Raw genomic sequence first — 18,745 nt, forward strand, 5'->3', positions numbered from 1 at the left:
TCATATGGTAACTTCAAAAAAAGAGAGAATTTCATCATCTAATGAACTGCCTTTTCTTAGTGGCTGGCAGGATTTATGTCAATTTGCAGCAGAACAAAACGGGGCTGCTGTTTTTACCAACCTAATGAACTATGATCCACACAAGTCCTCTCATCTCTGTAGAAGTGGAGAAATGGAGACAGCAACTTGTCTTAGCTGGTTTGGCTCAATGGATAGAGCCTGAGCCTGAAGGCTGAAGGGACCCGGGTTCAATTCCAATCTAAGGGCACATGCCTGGGTTGCAGGCTCGATCTCCAGAGGGCATGCAGGAGGCAGCTAATCAATGATTCTCTCTCATCATTGATGTTTCTCTCTCTCTCCCTTCCTCTCTGAAATAAAAAAAATATTTTTAAAAAGAGACAGCATATTAATTTTGTGACTAAATTATTTCCTTTGATATGGCTGCATGTCACCATTTGCTATTAGGAAGAGCTCCCCTATGGACTTTAGCACATTCTCACCCTTAAAGAGGACAGAGATTCTACTGCAATAATACCATAGATGTGTTTAGGCTGATACTTACTTCAAATGAGATACTTTAATCATTTCGATGGGCGATTCATCATTGCCTCGTTCTCCTCGGAAAGCAATGCTCCTGCCTATGATTGCAAATATTGAAGACAAGGTGAGAAAACGGCCCATAGAACTTGGGAAACTAGGAGCTATATCATGTACTCTGACCCCTGCAACCCTCTTCTCCCCTCTGCTTCTGCATCTAATAGTCAAATTCAAGCCATATTCTCAAAAGCATTACAAGTTAAAGACCAATAATATATTACTTATATTCAAATCCTATTTTATAAAAAGATATCTTCACTTGTTATAGTTTCTTATATTTCTTCTGTGGTTTCTTTCAATAATTTAATTTTATAAATTTAGAAATGCCAATTTCTAAAGTTTGAAAGCATTACAGGAGAGCACTGTCACTGTACATTCAAAGGAATATAAACATTCCCATGCTGACAAACACTAACGCATGGGGAAAAGATTCTTATTCCAGGTGCAAAATACCCAACTGCAATACTCTGACCTGTTCCTATCAAAAGTTCTCTACAAACTGAAATTGGGGAATGGCAGGAACTAGTTAACTGCCGGAGAAGCCAATGACGTTCTCTCATCAAAAAAGCGTGCCCAGCTGGAGCGGCTCAGCTGGCTGAACGGCATCCTGTGCACAAGGGTTGCGCCTGGTTCCCGGGCAGGCACACACCTGTGCTGTGGTTCGATCCCCAGGACCGAAGGAAACCTGTGGATGTTTTTCACATCGATGTTTCTCCCCGCCCCCACCCTCTCAACCCTCAGCATGTCCTAAGGTGAGAATTTAAACAAACAAAAAAAAGCAAATTCTACCTATGTCTGAACATATATTTTAATACATTTTCCTAGTGTTTTATTCACATTAATCAGGAGAGAACACACTCAATTTAAAGACAATGACGCCTCCAGGCCTCCACTCAGACATTGGTTCCTCAGAAGCAGGTTGTAACAGACAGTTATCTACAAGTCCTGAACCGGAGTGATGGGGAAAAGCGAACAGGGTTTTGGTTTATTTGCTTGTTTTAGTGAAGAACACGAGAGAGCGCCATTTCATCCTAGGAACCTTGGGACCAGAGACAAGCAGCCTTGTGGGGCACCTGGGGAATCTGGGACCTAGTCACTTCCAGGGACGCAAGAGCAACACTGGCCTGCAGGTGGCGCCAAGTCCTTGAGGATTAGTAACACTCTGATCTGTACCTTAGCTGTTCTCAACTCTACCTTGGAAATACACCTTGAGAATATAAGGAAGCAACAATATACCTGATTTACCACACACATTACACACACATACGCTTTTTATTGGTTAAAACCATCTACATATATTTATATTGCTATGGCATTTTAAAGAAACCACAATTTTGTAAAAAAAATTTATTTGAAATCAATGCATGTGCTATAAAATAATTTGAAATCCTCACCTTATTCTACTTTCAAGTTTTTCACTTTGAAATTCTTTGGGCTGTAGGTTTTTAACAATTCTGAACAAGTTACTTTACAGGAAGTTTCCTGTGGTAAAGTCTTTAAGCTCCCAAATTAAATCTCCCTGATTAGTCAGCCAGAAGCTATCAAATGTCTTAAATGCGATCATTTAGAAACAATCCTCACCTGTAAGTTTTTTAAGGATTTCCTTTAAAGTCCAAAATTCTGAAACAGAATCTGAGTTGAGCTACCTGGATTTATTTTAAAACAGAACTTCTGCTATCTATCTGTAACTGTGTGTAAAAGAAGAACCGATGGCATATGTATTTATGAATCTCCTGTTCAGGCCAATGGGGCTCCCTTCGTCACACACCCGTGGTGACACCATTTGCATACAAACAACGCTGAGTCCTCCCCAGGACACGGTGAGAGAACAGCAAGACACGCACTTACAGACACAGCAACAGAGCTCCGTGGGGAAGCAAGAGCTTCAGAGCCCGTACAGGAATGGCAATGGCTCTGATCAGCATGACCAGCCGTCGCCACCGGCAACAGGCCCAGAGCACACACCTGTGGGAAGGTCAACCAGCTGAAGCTCGTTCCTCACCAGCCCCATATTGTTCGGTGTTGAGGTAGCAAAAGAAAGGAAGCCAGTCAAACTCGTCCACTCAATACCCCTAGAATGAGAAATTAAAGATTAAGCTAATACTTTTTCTGTTTGAAAAAGTTATTTGACAAGTAAGTTTTCCCAAGACCTAAATTATACAAGTTAATTAAGAAGTAATATTAACATAATCTCTTATTTGAGCCTAAATTACCATATATTTCCAACACATATGAAATTATTTCTAGTTAAAACTTTATCTCCAGATACTGACAAGACAGTTTGGCTATCGGCATCGGTAGCAGCAATAAAGTAACTTAAAATCCGGTAAAGGAGTCACGCTGCGGTGGTTTCTGGGAATTCCTCTGCTTAAAAACAAGTGGTACAGAAATATTCTGAGCAGACTGCTTGAAGTTGAGTCCACTTAGGAATTTTATCAAATTTTATCAACATTCTTGGTCAGGAGGCATAAACTCCCAAAGCAAGCCACACACACTGAGCCGTGCGATCTGGAAGAGCCTCCCCCTTGTCAAATGCAAACAGCACGTCCGGTGAACGCACTACGACGTGGTCAGTCACCACTGGGGAAGTCCTGTCTCCAGTTTCTCTTTCTCCTGATGGGTAACATCCTCATTCGGTTTTCTCCAAAGAGGAGAGTCAGCTTGGACTCACTCTGCTCCTAAGTCTGAGGCTTCAATCAGACAGAACCTCAGGGCACACTCCGAGCCTCACTGCTGGCATCTGAACCGCTCGGCTCCGCCCACGACGGCCACTGTCGCCGGACACTGACAACTCCAGCCCCAGCGCTCCACTCCACGTTTATAACAACACACTCGGTGCGTGCCAGTGGGTGCGCTAGGCCCTGGGAACGCTGCCCTCCTGAGCTTCCGACGCAGCAGGAGCGATCGCACCTCATTCTATTCTAGTTCCCGAGGACCGGAGAGGCGCAGAGGTCAGCAGAGCTGTCAGTCCCTCGGGGCAGGCGAGGCTTCAGGACCATGAAGCTGAGACCAGAGGGCGCACAGGGCTGTGCCTGGAAGCCTGCACCACCGAGGGGCGGGGGGGGGCCGGGGGGAGGAGGGCCGGGGGGATGAGGGGCCGGGGCAGCTGGCTGAGAAACGGCACTAGACCTAGACATTCTCTCTCTCTCTGAAGGGAGGGACCAGTGCGTCTCACAGGCACAGGACACGCTGCCCCAGTGGTAACTCCTCCGGTTAAATGAGCGAGGTGGAGAAAAGCCTCACATTGTCTTATGTTAGTCTCACACCTATTCAAGGAGTGCTTGCCCCCTGGCTTACAGGATGTCCCAGGGTTCACACATAACAGAAAGGGGGTGGCTATTATTTGATTTGATTTTATTCTAACACCAGGCGTGCTGCCTTTGAGCCAATCGATTCCAGCAGCAGCTGGTATATCCATCCCATGATCCACTGCAGAGAAAGAAAATCAGGTGGGACCTCAGAGTAGATGAGATCAGGGGGTTATTTCTCAAAAGAAAAGAGTGAAAACTCTTGTCAGACACAGCTGAACACCCAGTGCTTGCTCTGAGGATTAGAAACTATTGCTTAGGTTATACTGTGCACTGAGCTTCACACACAATGGGAGAGCAGCAGCTCACGCTCGGACTCTATCCAGGCAAGTTCTGTAGGATCCCTAACTACTGAGCAGTGTCTGGGGTTCTGACCCCCTAAGGTTTCCTGCTGGGCGCGCGGACCCCCACTGGGGATGGGTGCCACCATTTACTTCTAGTCCTTCCCAGGACATGGTGTGCGTGCTGGGGGAGCACACACTTCCTGACAGGCCCTAAAGTTCTGGGATTATATAAAACGAACGTCTGCAAATTTATTGAAAGACAAAACAGAGATCATTTTACTTTCCACAAATCACTCCATTTCCTCAAAACAGCACTGAGCCAGACAATGTTCTGATATCCATATAAACTACTATTCTAATAATTTCTGATACTGAAAATAGTATCGGGCTATCTATATACTGTATATAAAAGCCTACGGTAAGCAACCTTTGCAACTGGTTGCCATTGTGTGCACTGACCACCAGAGGGCAGACAACGCAGGAGCTGCCCCCTTGTGGTCATTGTGCTCCCACGGCCAACCTCCCTTAGCCAACCCAGATTAGCCCCGATTGCTGGGCAGGCCAAGGAACCCCACCCATGCACAAATTCGTGCACCGGGCCTCTAGAATTATAATCTAGTCTACTGGACAAAGACACAAGCTAATAACCTAAGAAAACCGACATGAGGCCACTTCACCTACTTCTAGGAATCTTCCGTCAGATCATGAGCCACACCTGTCTGTCTGCAGGCACAGAAGCTGCTCAATAAAAGATAACTGGTTAAAACACCATGACTTTCAAAGACCACACAGAGACAACTTGCAGCTGGGCGATCCCTGGCCGTGAGCGTGCGTGAGATTCAAGTGCTTCAGACTAAGTGGTTTTACACAACACATTTAGCATGGGGTAGAAAAACAACTTTCTAAAAGCTGGCCTTTAATTTGCATGTGAATATCCAGAGTGTAGTGGGTTGATTGCTAATAAGTTCAGCAGTTTTTGTAACATGCTGTGAGATTTTCATAATGGCTTTTGTAATTATGATGCTATAATTGTATTAATTGAAGCACAGGACGGCAGGATGTTAGCATCTTCTTGGGTAACATCTCTGAATATAAAAGGTGAATTTTCTTCAAAATGGCAATAGGGAGAATTCATATGAAATAGGGTCCAGATTGGTGTATCCTTCACACCAGTACGAGTGAGGAATGTACCCCTGGAGTTGTCTGGAATCCAGGTAACAGTTTCTAGGCACTCTCAGTGTCACTCAGTAATAAGTATTACCATAACAACTCTAAGTTATGGACTGACTGACATCTAGGACCCAACGGAGCCAGGAGAACAAATCTGACTTTAAGAAATGAGCAGTTCACTGGGACTAGCTACTGCCTTCATTCAACATGCCAGTGTTCAGAGAGAAGGAAAACGTGCTTGATTTTCCAGAAGCCAAAGTCCTAACATGGATCCTGGCTCGGCCAAATTTTTACCTTACTGTCAAAACGTCTCCTGCTCAGGTGCACACACCATCCATCCGCAGGAGGCCCCCCTGAACTGGGAAGGAAGGCCTCCCGCCGGAGCTGAGAGGCGGTTCAATGGGAGGAATGCCTGCGAGTGTGAGCAATGCCTACCGAACCTGAGAGCGAGTGTGGGCAAGTGGAGTCTGGCTGCTGGTGCTGCCACGAGGAAAGGAGGAGGCTGTCGGAGCTGTGGGCACACAGACTCCTGCAGAGGAGGAGGTAGAGGCCAGCTTTTGGAGACAATGTGCCCCATGGCGCGTATCAGGGAGACACAGGGGAGGCACAGGGTGGACGGTCACCCTGGCTGCACCACAGAGCACTGCCCCTGGGAGAAGAGCCCATCGAACTCCTCAGGAGCCTCCACCCCCTCAGCAGCTCGGATACCCGCAGGGCCAACCTCTGCCCCTTCAGACACGGCGTTTGCTCAGAATAGCGTGCTCTTTAAGGGTTCGCTAAGAATTATAACAAACGGATAAAGAAAAGTATAGATGATATTATAACAAAAGTATAGAGAAAGTATAGATGATACGTTTGTTATAATATTGTCAACAATACCGACAATTTAATGTCTTTACATTACACAGTCCATCCTTGCTCGGGCACAAAAGGGAAACAGCCATACAATCAGCACAGCAAGGCCATGAGAAGAGAGAAAGCAAGAGGCACGCACCCCTCTGTCACTCTGGCTCTCCCTCACTATGTCTGCACACTCACAAAAAGATCACATCTCGAAATTTTACAATGCTAGCGTTTGGTTCTGTTCTCATGGTGCTTAAACAAAAACATAAATGAGATTAATTATTAAAATGACCTTATTCAAATTTTCATCAGCAGTCCTACTAAGGGATCTCTATAGAAATGACAAACCAGCTGATAAACCCGACCAAGGAAACAGTGATTTCCAGTAAGAAAACAGCCCGAGCCTCGGGAGAAACACCTCGTCACAGCGATGTGTGGGCAGTACTCCCTGCACTGCCCTTACAGAAGCGGCCATCGGCGCCCATCTCGCTGAGCGAGCCGTGCCTGACGTGACTGCTGACCGTGCCGGCTCTCGGGCTTCACCACACGGCCGGGCACCGTGCAGAGCGCCGGGCGTGGTGTTGGTGACACAGGGCCCTCACCTGACTTCACACGAGTGGACGCTCAGCTCCTTGTGCAGCAGTCCGCTGGTCAGGTGGTACACCAGGACGGAGCCGTTCCCTGTACCTGCACACACAGGAGAGCAGTTACCCCGCGGGAGGTCCAGATCTTCCCAACGTGAGTCTTTTCTCAAGATTTCAATCATTTACAACATTTCTCTTTTATAAAAGGGACCAAAGCTATGTGATAAAAAAATTAAAATTCTGTCTTCCTTCCTATCAAAAATGGGCCTGATCTTGTGTGCTCTGAAATCTTACTGAACCTTAAAATTCCAATCACTTTCAGAAGATAATAATGAAAAACATGAGGGAGCCGAAACCGGTTTGGCTCAGTGGATAGAGTGTTGGTCTGCAGACTGAAAGGTCCCGGGTTCGATTCCAGTCAAGGGCATGTACCTTGGTTGCGGGCACATCCCCAGTAGAGGGTGTGCAAGAGGCAGCTGATTGATGATTCTCTCTCATCGATGTTTCTAGCTCTCTGTCCCTCTCTTTTCCTCTCTGTGGAAAATCAATAAAATATATTAAAAAAAAAAAACATGAGGGGAAAAATGTTGCCAAATAGCAATATTCAAATGAACCATCAGTACTCACATGTCAGCCATTCAGCTGACATACTAGCATAACTCAGACATACCAGCAACAAAATAAATGTGGTCAGGTTTTCATTTTAGAAACATAAAAACAAAAAAGAACCTGTTCATAGACCTGGGGAAAAAGCCAGAGGCCAACAAATCACAGCTTTAAAAAAAACAATTTCACTTAGCCTCTTCCTCTTTCTTCTCAAAGATAAACAAGGATTTTCCAGTAACTAGCAAGTTAGAATGTAAAACATGCATGATGAACTAAAGACAAACAGGTCCTTGCCCTGGCCGGTGTGGCTCAGTGCGGTTGGGCATTATCCCCTGCACCAGAGGGTTGCAGGATCAATTCCTGGTCAGGACACATGCCCGGGCTGCAGGCTCCATACCCATGCGGAGGCAGCGATCAATGTTTTCCTCTTAAAATGTCTCTCTCTCTCTCCTCTCTCTCTCTTCTCTAAAAACCATAAAAATGTCTTAATAAACAAACCAACAAACAAAAACAGGTCCAACACTCACCAACAGCAAGCAATGGCTGATACATCTTGATGTTCTTTGTGGTCAGCGGGGGACACATACGGACGGTGAACGGTGGCGCGGGCAGTCCTGAAATCAGTCCCGTGAGCAGGAATTTGAGGTGCACTTCCTGCAGCGCCGAGCCTTTGGGATGCTCTTCCCCGGCAATTGCGCTTTGCCCTGATTGGTAATCAAGATCAATGCATCAATTACAATGTGTGCGATCTTCATAGAGCACACCAGGGCCGAAGGTGAGCTGTGCACCGCGGGCGGGAGCAGGAGCGGCCCTGCCCTTGGCTGTGGGCCCTGCTGCCCGCTGCCTGACGCCTTCAGGCAGAAACTCCCGGGCATGCTTCCAGAATGCAACCTGTCTCCTAAGAAACACTGTTTCAGCCAGAGCTCCGGGAATTAGGGCACCGAAGACAAGCCAAGGCCCTCCGTTAGAGGGCCATTTCCGTGGAGTGACTCTTAATCGATGACTTGGTAAAAGGCACCCAGAATCACACAACACACAACAGGTTCAAGAACTAACATGGCTTTCTAATAAGAAATCTTACAAAATGTAAGCTTTACACTTAAATCCATTATATGTTAATATATAAAATGTATATTGCATATAACCTGCAACTGCCAAGAGCTAGGTATTAAATGGCATAACTTTCAGATATAACATTTACACTTAGGAAATTCAGTATCAAACTAAAAAGATGACTCCAACAAAAACAAGTGTAACAAATATGAAGACTACAACAAAATCAATACTGTTCACTTTCTTCCTATACACCACTACTGATGACTGGATTAAAATGTCAAAAATACTACAGTAAAGAATATGTGAGTGGAAGTTCACAGGCAACTATACCCTCACCACCCCAGCATCATGCAATGACTCCCAAAGCTGCCACATGTCTGTGCAAGCACCTTCCACACATATGTGAGGGCACCTTCCACACCTATGTGCGAGCACCTTCCACAGCGGCAACTCACCGGCAGGGCAGAACAGGCCTTAATAAGCAGTAGCCTTTACCCAACAAATAGAAATCAGGCCTCATATTTAACTGAACTGCTTTCAATTATCATTAAAGAAATAGTGAATTTCAAATTAAAAATTTAATTAAAAGTTTTAATTAACAAGTAACAAAGATTTAATACTTTTAAATCAGCTACACTGTCAAGAACTAGTGCACAATCTGTATCCTTTTGTCTCTTGAACGTGTAATTTGTATCGCTTACTTAATCAGCATAAAATCCCAGTGTCTTTCATATTACCAATTAGTTCTGTGCATGTGTGTGTTCGTAATTCTTTTCAATTTAATATTTTTATCAAGTGCAGACAAGGTCAATTAACTCAGAAAATTGTGTTACTGATAAAATGCATTTTGCAAAATGAGTATGTGTCCAAATTTCCTAATATGGATTTATGCCTGGCAGGTAGGAGGAGAATTTGAGATTTAAAAGTGACACTGAGCCGAGACCGGTTTGGCTCAGTGGATAGAGCGTCGGCCTGCGGATTGAAAAGTCCCGGGTTCGATTCCGGGCAAGGGCATGTACCTTGGTTGCGGGCACATCCCCAGTAGGGGGTGTGCAAGAGGCAGCTGATCGATGATTCTCTCTCATCGATGTTTCTAACTCTCTATCCCTCTCTCTTCCTCCCTGTGAAAAATCAATAAAATATATTATAAATAAATAAATAAATAAATGTGACACTAAGCAAAAGGACTTGACATCTTCAGGAGCCATGAGAGAGCCGAGGCTGGAGGTCCGTCCTGCCAAGGTCACATGGGGCGGCCAGGACTGGAGGCCCTGGCCAAGGAGCAGGCACCAGGCCAGGTGAGCAGGTTCCTTTGGCTCTCCACGTATGGGTTGTGTGGCTCTAAGAAAGTTTTAAAAATATCTCAGGGTCTCAGTTCCCACAAACACAAAATGGCAATAACATCACCTACCTACAGAGCATTTACACAGCACTGAATCTAATGCTGAGCAACCAATAAATGTCATCTCTGATTAAAAAGATTAGTAAGTGCCTAGCTGCTGTGGCTCAGTGGTTGAGCATCAACCTATGAACCAGGAGGTCAAGGTCCAATTTCTCATCAGGGAACATGCCCAGGTTGTGAGCTTGATCCCCCGTAGGGGGTGTGCAGGAGGCAGCGGATCAACGATTCTCTTATCACTGATGTCGCTATCCCTTCATCCCTTCCCTTCCTCTCTGAAATCAATAAAAAAAAAACCAAAACATAAAAACAATTAATAAGGTAATGCACTTTTCTTGTATATCATCTATCAAGCATTTCAACAAAACAACCTACTAAATAAAAGCGATTTTCAATTACATTATGGAAGAACAAATAATGATACACAAAATCCTTTATAAACCACAGCTACAATTTTAAAAGAATTAGACATCAAAATTTCTTGGCATACAGTATTTATACCTTCTAGTTATATAATCTTTATTCTTCATTTGATTTATACTGGCCCTAAGTTAATGGAACAAGTTGGAAGCATTACTTTAACTGCAAATAAGCATTTGAAAGGAAGGCTCACCAGCATGTAAACAAGACAATGTGTGTCTCCAGTTAAAATAATTGCCTCGCTCCTTCCCAGCTCGTTATTGCTCCTCCATCAATGTCACCGTGCGTCTGGGCACACAGAGCGCAGCTCTCCCACTGCCGCTTTCTCAAGCACTCACTTCGCCTTTGTAACTGCAAGTCCTGGACTATTAACTGTGCCTTTAGGAAGGATCCACAGCGTGGAAGTCAGGGAAAATGAAAGCTCACCGATCATGTTGTCCAGAGAGAGGTCGGGGAGTTGATTCTGCAGCACCCCCACCGGAGCCCCACAGAAAGACACCGGGGCGTACAGAGGTGACACGCCGGGGCCACTGCAAGGACACCATGGTTAGCTGGTTCACATCCTTAACACCTGCAGCCCATGACAGCAACTAGCCAACCACTCACTTCCGATCACGGCATTCAACTTTCCTCACCCACAAGTGAAACATCTCCAGCAGCTTTACATAAAGTCTTAATTATCACTTTAAAAGGCCCTGCTATTTTTATGATTCTGGCAATTAAAAAGGAAAAAAAAAAAGAAACAGAAAACAAAGGAAGAGCCCTACTGCATGACTTACTTGCTCCGTGCACTTCGACTGCAAACGGCAGACCTCAGCTCCCATACCATGACCCGGCCGTCGCTCACCACGAGGGCGGCGGCGTTCTCGTTGACGGGGCAGCACACCATGCTGAAGGGGCGGACGGTCTTCGTCACGCGGATGGCGTCACACTGGCTGCGTAAGTCGTAGGTGAGCTCCTGGACGGGATCTGCATCTGAACACAGTGGCGCCTTCTGGTCACTGTCAGTAAGCAAGCCCATCAGCATCACTGCTAGTCCCTTTACTTCAAATAAAACCTCCACTAAGGTTACCAGTCCGTCACTAATGAAAAGTCTGTCAAGAATGGCTTCTCTTTCAACAATTTCACCAGAATATATAGATAATTACTTTATTGATTGTCTACACCAAGTTTCATTTCCAAAATGACAATTATAATCAAGATAGCTTGTTTTTTTTTGCCCTAGCTGGTTTGGCTCAGTGAATAGAGTGTTGGCCTGCAGACTGAAGGGACCGGGTTCAATTCTGGTTAAGGGCACATGTCCTGGTTGCAGGCTCGATCCCCAGTAGTGGGCGTGCAGGAGGCAGCCAATCCATAATTCTCCCTCATCATTGATGTTTCTATCTCCTTCTCCCTTCCTCTCTGAAATCAAAAAACATACTTAAAAAAAAAAAAAAGATAGCCTGTTTTTAATGTCTCTAAAATAAAGGCTCTGAACGGTGATATATGATTACGTCATGAACATCTTAATTTACATGTCTGTAATAAGGCTGCAAATCACTGTACTTTACAAAAGCTGTTAACGTCACTTCGTGTCTAGTACGTAGTACATGACTTCACAAAACAGAATTGTTCTTCTCAGGGTAAGACTGAGACTGACAAGAGAACGACCAGAGCCTTACTTCCTGTCACTTTACAGGGAGATTCCTGAAGCAGAGGAAGGTCGGGGTGAAATAAACGTGCACACAAGGCTGGGCTTGTGCTGAAGAAAAATTCATAAAACATCACAGCTGCTTGGCCCTGGAAGCCATCAGGAGTGACAACCGGCTGCTCCTGTGGTACGCAGGGGCACTGTCGCCACACCAGGAGATGCTCCAGGCCTCACATTGTAACCTTCTTCTTTCTCAAGGCCAGGATTCTCGTTAACTCTAAGATTTGGCTGGTACTTGCTTTATGAAATAATTCTGAAAAAAAGTAACATTACTGTGAGATAGAAACTCACCTGGTTCCTCATTTGAAGTGGTGAAAATACTATTATAAGATCTTCGAACACGTAAAGTTATGCAACCATTCTCATGTAGGCAAAATAAACCATCTCGTTGAAAGCAGGGTATTACCTTTAAACAGATGATTCATTTATTTTTTAAAAACAAAATAAATTAAAGAGTATATACTGTGGGATTCATAAGCTCATATGTAGAGAATATAGGCTAAAAGAAAAAAGACAAACACAAAAATATACTACATAGTTCTCAAGTTTTAAAACTAAATGAATATTTTAAAAATCCATTTATAATCATAAAAAAATTGTCTTTATCCATGTAACTTAAATAATTCACTAAATATCTCCATTTCAATCAGAAGAGTTTCTAGGAGGCGTCAAGTCAATCAAAAGTGTAAAAAAATAAATGTACAATAACAGTTAATTTTTAATAAACAGAAAACAGCGAGTCAAACTAAGGCTGTCCGCATGGTTATACTCTTCCCCTACAACCGACCTGTGGGAGACAAGATCAGCTGCCGGTACCTGCAGAAACGGGACGCCCGTGCGCTCTATTGCGATCACGCCCACCGTCTGGTTCACCTCGAGGTCCAGGATCAGGATCTCACGGGGATAGAGCAACAACATGTGGCTCCTTTTGGAAGGCAGATAGGCCAGCTGCAGGCAATCGTTGAGGGTTATGAACTCAGCACTGAAAAAAACAAATGAATCAAAGACTTATTCATATCAGGCAAAGCTAATAGAGAACTGCATTTGGTAATATATTTTTTTAAAAAAAACTGTCAATGAGCATGCACAGTGGTTTTATGAAATGACCAACAGAGGCGAGTACCTAAAACTTACACCTCTTCTACATGCCAAAACTCAAATTATGACAATATCGTGTAGGCTGAGTGAGAAGTGTTTCTAAATATATAGAGTAGTAAGAGTAAGTCTATGATATAAGATGACAGGTTAAGTCTATACTATATTAGGCATTCACAGGAGAGTGTTTTATCTTCACTTGCAATTAGAAGTCTAACATGCTGAAATCCAGACTCAGGATAAAACAGAACGTTGAGTAATGAGGGACACGGACCAGGAGTCCGCGGGCTGTGTGTGGCCTTGGGCGGTTACTTCCTCTACTCTGTCTTCATTTCCTTCTTAAAGAAAACATATTTATTGATTTCAGAGAGGAAGGGAGAGGAAAGATAGAAACATTGATGATGAGACAGAATCGTAGATAGGCTGCCTCCTGCACACCCCTCACCGGGAATCGAGCCCACAACCTGGGCTCCAACCAGGAATCAAACCTCGATCTCTGGCTCATAGGTCAACACTCAACCACTGAGCCACACCAGCCGGGATTCTTTTCCTTTTAAGCTGCCTGAAATCTTTTTGAAACAAAGTAGGGCAATTTACTCATTTATCATAGCATTTTCTTCTGTGTAAATAAAATATACACAACTCCATGAAGAATGTAAAAGATTGTTAAAGAGATTCAAAAAAGCATTTTAGTAATCTGTGATTATTGCTTATACTTAATCATAACCTTTTTATAATAAATATATTTCAATAGGAATAGGCATACAGTTATATTCTATTTCTACATAATAATACTATTAAAAGGTTTTGAAATTTAAAATAAAGTTAGAGGACTAGAAAGAGGAATGTGGACTGCATTAAACTCCTGGCTCTGCCATTTCCTGTTTGGGTGAGTTGAGTAACACTTAAAACAACGTGTGACACAATTTCCTCATTTATAACATGGGACCAGTACTACTGCCCAGGACTGTAGCAAGATTAAAATATAATAATGTATGTGAAAACCCAAAGTACTTCTATTTGAAGGTATTCATAATTCATTTTCCCTAAACTCAAGGTGAACATGATTCATATGAGAAAAAATGTAATATATATAAATCATAACTTATAAAACCACTCAGGCCACAAAATAATTATTTCTTTATGAGACAGAATCAATGAAAAATAAATATAAAGTTCTCATATGCTATTTAAGGAGCTATCTTAAATTATTTTGGCACAGGATTGGGGGTAAATTAGTGAACTTAACCAGCCTGTAGCTTAATATATAAAAATGATATTTACATATAAATTAAAAGTGTATTTGTAGAGCAATTTGTATTTTACCATATATTTTCAGGTGATTACCACAAAGTCTAGATAGAATAATCTTAGCATATTAAAAGTAAAGCTCTTTTAAAATAAATGCCAAAAAAACTGCCAAAGCAATAAAAATGAAAGTATAATCATGGCTCTAGGAAGAATACAGAAATCCACTTCTAATGCATAAAACAAGTTACGTAAAATGAAATCTTATTCAGCAGCAGCTTCTGATATGAACAATGATCGCTAGGATTTACCTAGTGAGCGATCATGAAGTATCAGCCACAGTGGTAAGTACCTAAGTTACCGCATCTGTTAGCCATCACAGTATCCCTGGGAAATCCCTAGAACACGAGGTTAGAGATTGGGAGAGTGAAATCTGAGCAAGAGGGAAGAATTTTCTGAGTCAGAGAGCTACCATTTCCTCTAGAATCCTGGCCCTTAACCAGTCTGAGAAACATCTCTACGTGCATAAGAAAAATACCTATATTTGATAGCTCAAGGAATTGCACAGCATTTATTTTAAAATAAAAGCCAGATTTTGTCCTCAAATTTCAAATATATTCAATAGTCACAATGTTAGAACATTCTTTCAATATTTCAAAAGTAAATATCAGAAGACAAAAATGTTAATCAGTAAAAGTCAGCGGGGGTCGGGGTGTGTGGCACAATGAGAGGACACCAAGGAGCCAGGTTAAATGCTGAGTCTCCTCTAAGGGGAGGAGACAAAAAGAACATGGTTCCTCCTATACATTCAGAAGTGGAAGGGAGAAAGCTTGAGATGAAGAAAATCAATCACAGTACAAGTTCAAAACTGTTTTTTTTTCCAAGAACAGATAATAAACAGATGAAGGCTGTTGTCAGCTTCACACCTTTAACTTACCTAGGTTTCTCCTGTGTGATTAAGATTTTAACTTTATTAAGAGCCTTCTTAGCCCCTGTGGCGGCAGCCAGCTTGCCGTGAGCCGGGCTAGAGTGTGGGCTGGATATGTAGACTTTTTTCCCAGGGCCTGAGGGAGGCTTGGATGGGGAGAAGTCTGAGATGAACACAATGCCCTCGCTGGTGAGTACTGTATGGAGAGAAGCAAACCTGATTTAAATTTAATCAAGTTTAGCACAGTTTTCTCCAATATGATGTTGAGAGCAAGGTAGTGATAATCTTAACAATACAGAACTGGCAGCGTTTGCAGTCATAACGGGAATGTTCTCCAAGTTGAAGTGAAACAGGTGGTCCATTACGATTCATCTGAGGCCTCCAAGCTCAGCATTCTAAATTAATGTTTTATATTATAAAGATACCAGAGCCCTAGCCATTTGGCTCAGTGGATAGAGCATCGGCCTGAGGACTGAAGGGTCCTGAGTTCGATTCCGGTCAAGGGCACATGCCTGAGTTTCGAGCTCAATCCCTAGTAGGGGGCATGCAGGAGGCAGCTGGTCAATGATTGTCTCTCATCATTGATATTTTTATCTCTCTCTTCCTCTCCGAAATCAATAAAAATATATTTTTAAAAAAAAAAAACAAAAAACAGATACCAGAAGGTTCCTGGCAGAAAAATAAAAAATTTCAAATAATTCAGTGCATGGACTTCCATTAAAAACCTTCCCTCATTATATCCTATAGCTGTAGCATCTAAATACTTTCCTGAATATAAAATCACAAAAATCCCGTATGTACAGGGTGTCCCCCAAAAACATATACACACAATGTAGATTCTATTACATTTGGAAATGAAATGTATTTTAATAAACACCGCCTTGATAATTATTCACATACACTTTTTGGGGACACCCTGTATATATGAGGCCCTGCTTATCACACTTAGCTAGGTTCAAATATTTGACTTGATGATTTAAATTTATGATTATCATGAACTACTCAGTCTAAATATGTCTTTTTCTTCTTGATCCTCAGATGAAATCTTAGGATGTCCAGAGTTCTTTTTCTCTGTGGATCTAGAGGGAAGGTAGAATACCAACAGGGGCCTACATCTAACACAGCAGGCCCCGTGTTGTTCCCTTTATGCTGTTTCCCTCTGTTATACCACCTACAACCTCTTAACACACTAGACGCTACTAACTCATTATGCTCTGAGGTTAGACCTGACTCCCTCTCACTAGAACGCAGACTTGATGAGGGCGGAGTCCTTGCCTTGTCTCACAGATATATTCGAGGCCCCAGAACATGCCTCCCAGATAGTAAAAGCTCAAGAAACGTCTGCTGGATAATTGGATAAAAATGTTTTCTAAGTAATTAAGTCATAAAAATATCTGTCTAAAAACAAAACCTAATTTCTCCTGTTTTACTTTGCACATTGGTAAAAGCAACTTCTGCAGGAAAACACTCCCTTGGGCTTCTCTGTTCCCTGCATGCATCTGGTGACGGCCCTGGTTAGAACAGTGTTTTTTAAAAAGGGAAGGGCTGAATTTGGCCAGATTAAATGAAACCCTTAACTCAGATTTTTTAAATGTTCCAGAAAAAACAAGTTTAATTAAATTTGAGTTAGAACAGCACAGCGATTCTCTCTGGCTAACCTAATTCTATACACAAATTCAACAAGTGGAGTCCAGCTGCTGAATCCAACGTCTAAGTACAAACACCTGCCATCGCTGCGGGCTGAGGCAGCGCCTGCATCGGCAGAGGCAGGCTACGACTCACGCCTGTAGGAGGAGCTCGGAGGGGTGTCTCCCCCTCTGCTCAGCGGCTCGGACAGTGTGGGTGCAGACATATGTGACTTATGTACACAGTGTCACCGCATTATAAACACCTCACTCGTTATCTCCACAGGGAACCGTCACTCACAAGTTAAATGGGAGGAGTCAAAAGGGTCGAAAGCAAAGGAAAGGATGTTGTCTGCGTAGCTCTTCTTCCAGAGCTTGGTGCCGGTGTCCGCGTTCCAAAGCACAATGTAGTTTGGCGGGTGGATGGCGAGCAGCAAGTCTCGGGAGGCGTCTTGGCTCCATAACCACTGAACGTCTGAAAGACCAGACCAGGCAGAGCTGTGAGCACCCACCTCCAAATACCTGGATACTGACGCTCCTTGATATTTCGTAGCGTGGCATCTTTTTACATAATCCATAAACTCTTAACTACTCTCCCACTCAGTGTTGCATAGATGTGTCTACGTGTCAAGATTGCAGAGGAAAGTTAATTTTATATAAAAATTAGATGTGTCGACATTGGCATCTCAAGGTCAAAATTGGCAAGTAATCTGAAATATTACCTCAAAGAAAATACAAGGCTATTTGCAGAAACCAATACTTAAAACTTTATGTCAAAGACTGTCCCAGGCATGATCTCTGGTGCCAGACTTTCCTAACGTTTTTGTGGAATTACTTTATGGGACTTTGCAGTTTCATGTTTTTTCACAACCATCATCAGGATAAAGATCTAGCTCAGTACCTAGTACATAGGAAGTACTCAAATATTTTTTAAACTGCCATTTAAAAAAATTCACTCATTCAAACAGCCCATCAGCCAAATCCTTGAGTTCACAGAATACTCTTATTGGTTTTAAGACAACAAGTAAACAAGCAAACAAATTATCTATAAAAAATGAAAATATTTTGATCATCTCTATTAATGGAAAGTAAGCACCGAGGGCTAATATAAAATAGCAGTTTGGCAATGTTTACTTATCCTAGAGCTTCATTTACAAGACTGTTTATCCCGGCTTAATTTTTCTCATCAAGCTTGACTGAGGCAGATATTGAAATTAATGCACTTTATCAAAACTCAAATCAGCTGAGTTTTGAGGAAATATGCCCAGAAGTATAGGATAAAAAACAACTAGATTCAGATCCGGAGACCAGGGTAAACGCAATCCAGAGCTCAGTGGGAAGTGATGAGATTGAATGAATGGGGAAAACACACTAAGAGAAAGTGCACGAATGCCAACAGCAGAGCAAGCCTCCCTCACCCTGGATGGGCTTGGCGTGCTCCTGGATCTCACACTGAGCCACTCCGGCTGCCACGTCCCAAACGATGATCTTCCCACTGGCGTCGGCAGACGCGAGGCGCAAGGAGTAGGGAGAGCCGATGTGATGGTGGTAGTTCTCTCTGGCCCACTTAACCTGGCAGCAAGAAGGCGGGTCAAGCAAACACTGGCGCTGGATGAAGTTAAACATGTGTACCCCGTCCTTTAGCCGTGTGCACACTGCTTCCCTGGATGTATACGGTACTCGTCCTCTTTCCCGCCCTGCTCCTCCCCAAATGTGTTCTGTGCCTACCTACAGTTTACAGGGCCCTGAAACGCAGACTTCCGTGATCTTCCAGATCCCTACCACCAGGTAACGTGTAGCCCCTTGGTCTCCCCACAGCGCACTGTGCACGTCTCACTCATCACACCGTATTTGTGCTTTCCTTCTTCCTCGCTAGACAATGAATTGTCTGA

The 18,745-nt window shown here is 43.2% G+C and overlaps 1 protein-coding gene across 1 annotated transcript in view; it reads right to left on the minus strand.

Moving 5' to 3' along the window:
* Positions 1-18,745, minus strand: part of WDR11 (WD repeat domain 11) — a 35,843-nt gene that overhangs the window by 15,569 nt on the left and 1,529 nt on the right. The window contains exons 3-13 of the mRNA XM_084904422.1: positions 18,272-18,425; positions 17,155-17,328; positions 15,238-15,424; positions 12,774-12,939; positions 12,249-12,363; positions 11,047-11,242; positions 10,694-10,797; positions 7,920-8,096; positions 6,805-6,889; positions 2,563-2,669; positions 563-638 (exon numbers count right to left, since the gene is read on the minus strand). Coding sequence (XP_084760548.1) covers positions 563-638; positions 2,563-2,669; positions 6,805-6,889; positions 7,920-8,096; positions 10,694-10,797; positions 11,047-11,242; positions 12,249-12,363; positions 12,774-12,939; positions 15,238-15,424; positions 17,155-17,328; positions 18,272-18,425 — 1,541 coding nt within the window. The remainder of the gene's footprint in view (positions 1-562; positions 639-2,562; positions 2,670-6,804; positions 6,890-7,919; positions 8,097-10,693; positions 10,798-11,046; positions 11,243-12,248; positions 12,364-12,773; positions 12,940-15,237; positions 15,425-17,154; positions 17,329-18,271; positions 18,426-18,745) is intronic.

Source organism: Pipistrellus hanaki (assembly GCF_964339955.1).
Source record: "Pipistrellus hanaki genome assembly, chromosome: 14".
Classification (NCBI taxonomy): domain Eukaryota; kingdom Metazoa; phylum Chordata; class Mammalia; order Chiroptera; family Vespertilionidae; genus Pipistrellus; species Pipistrellus hanaki.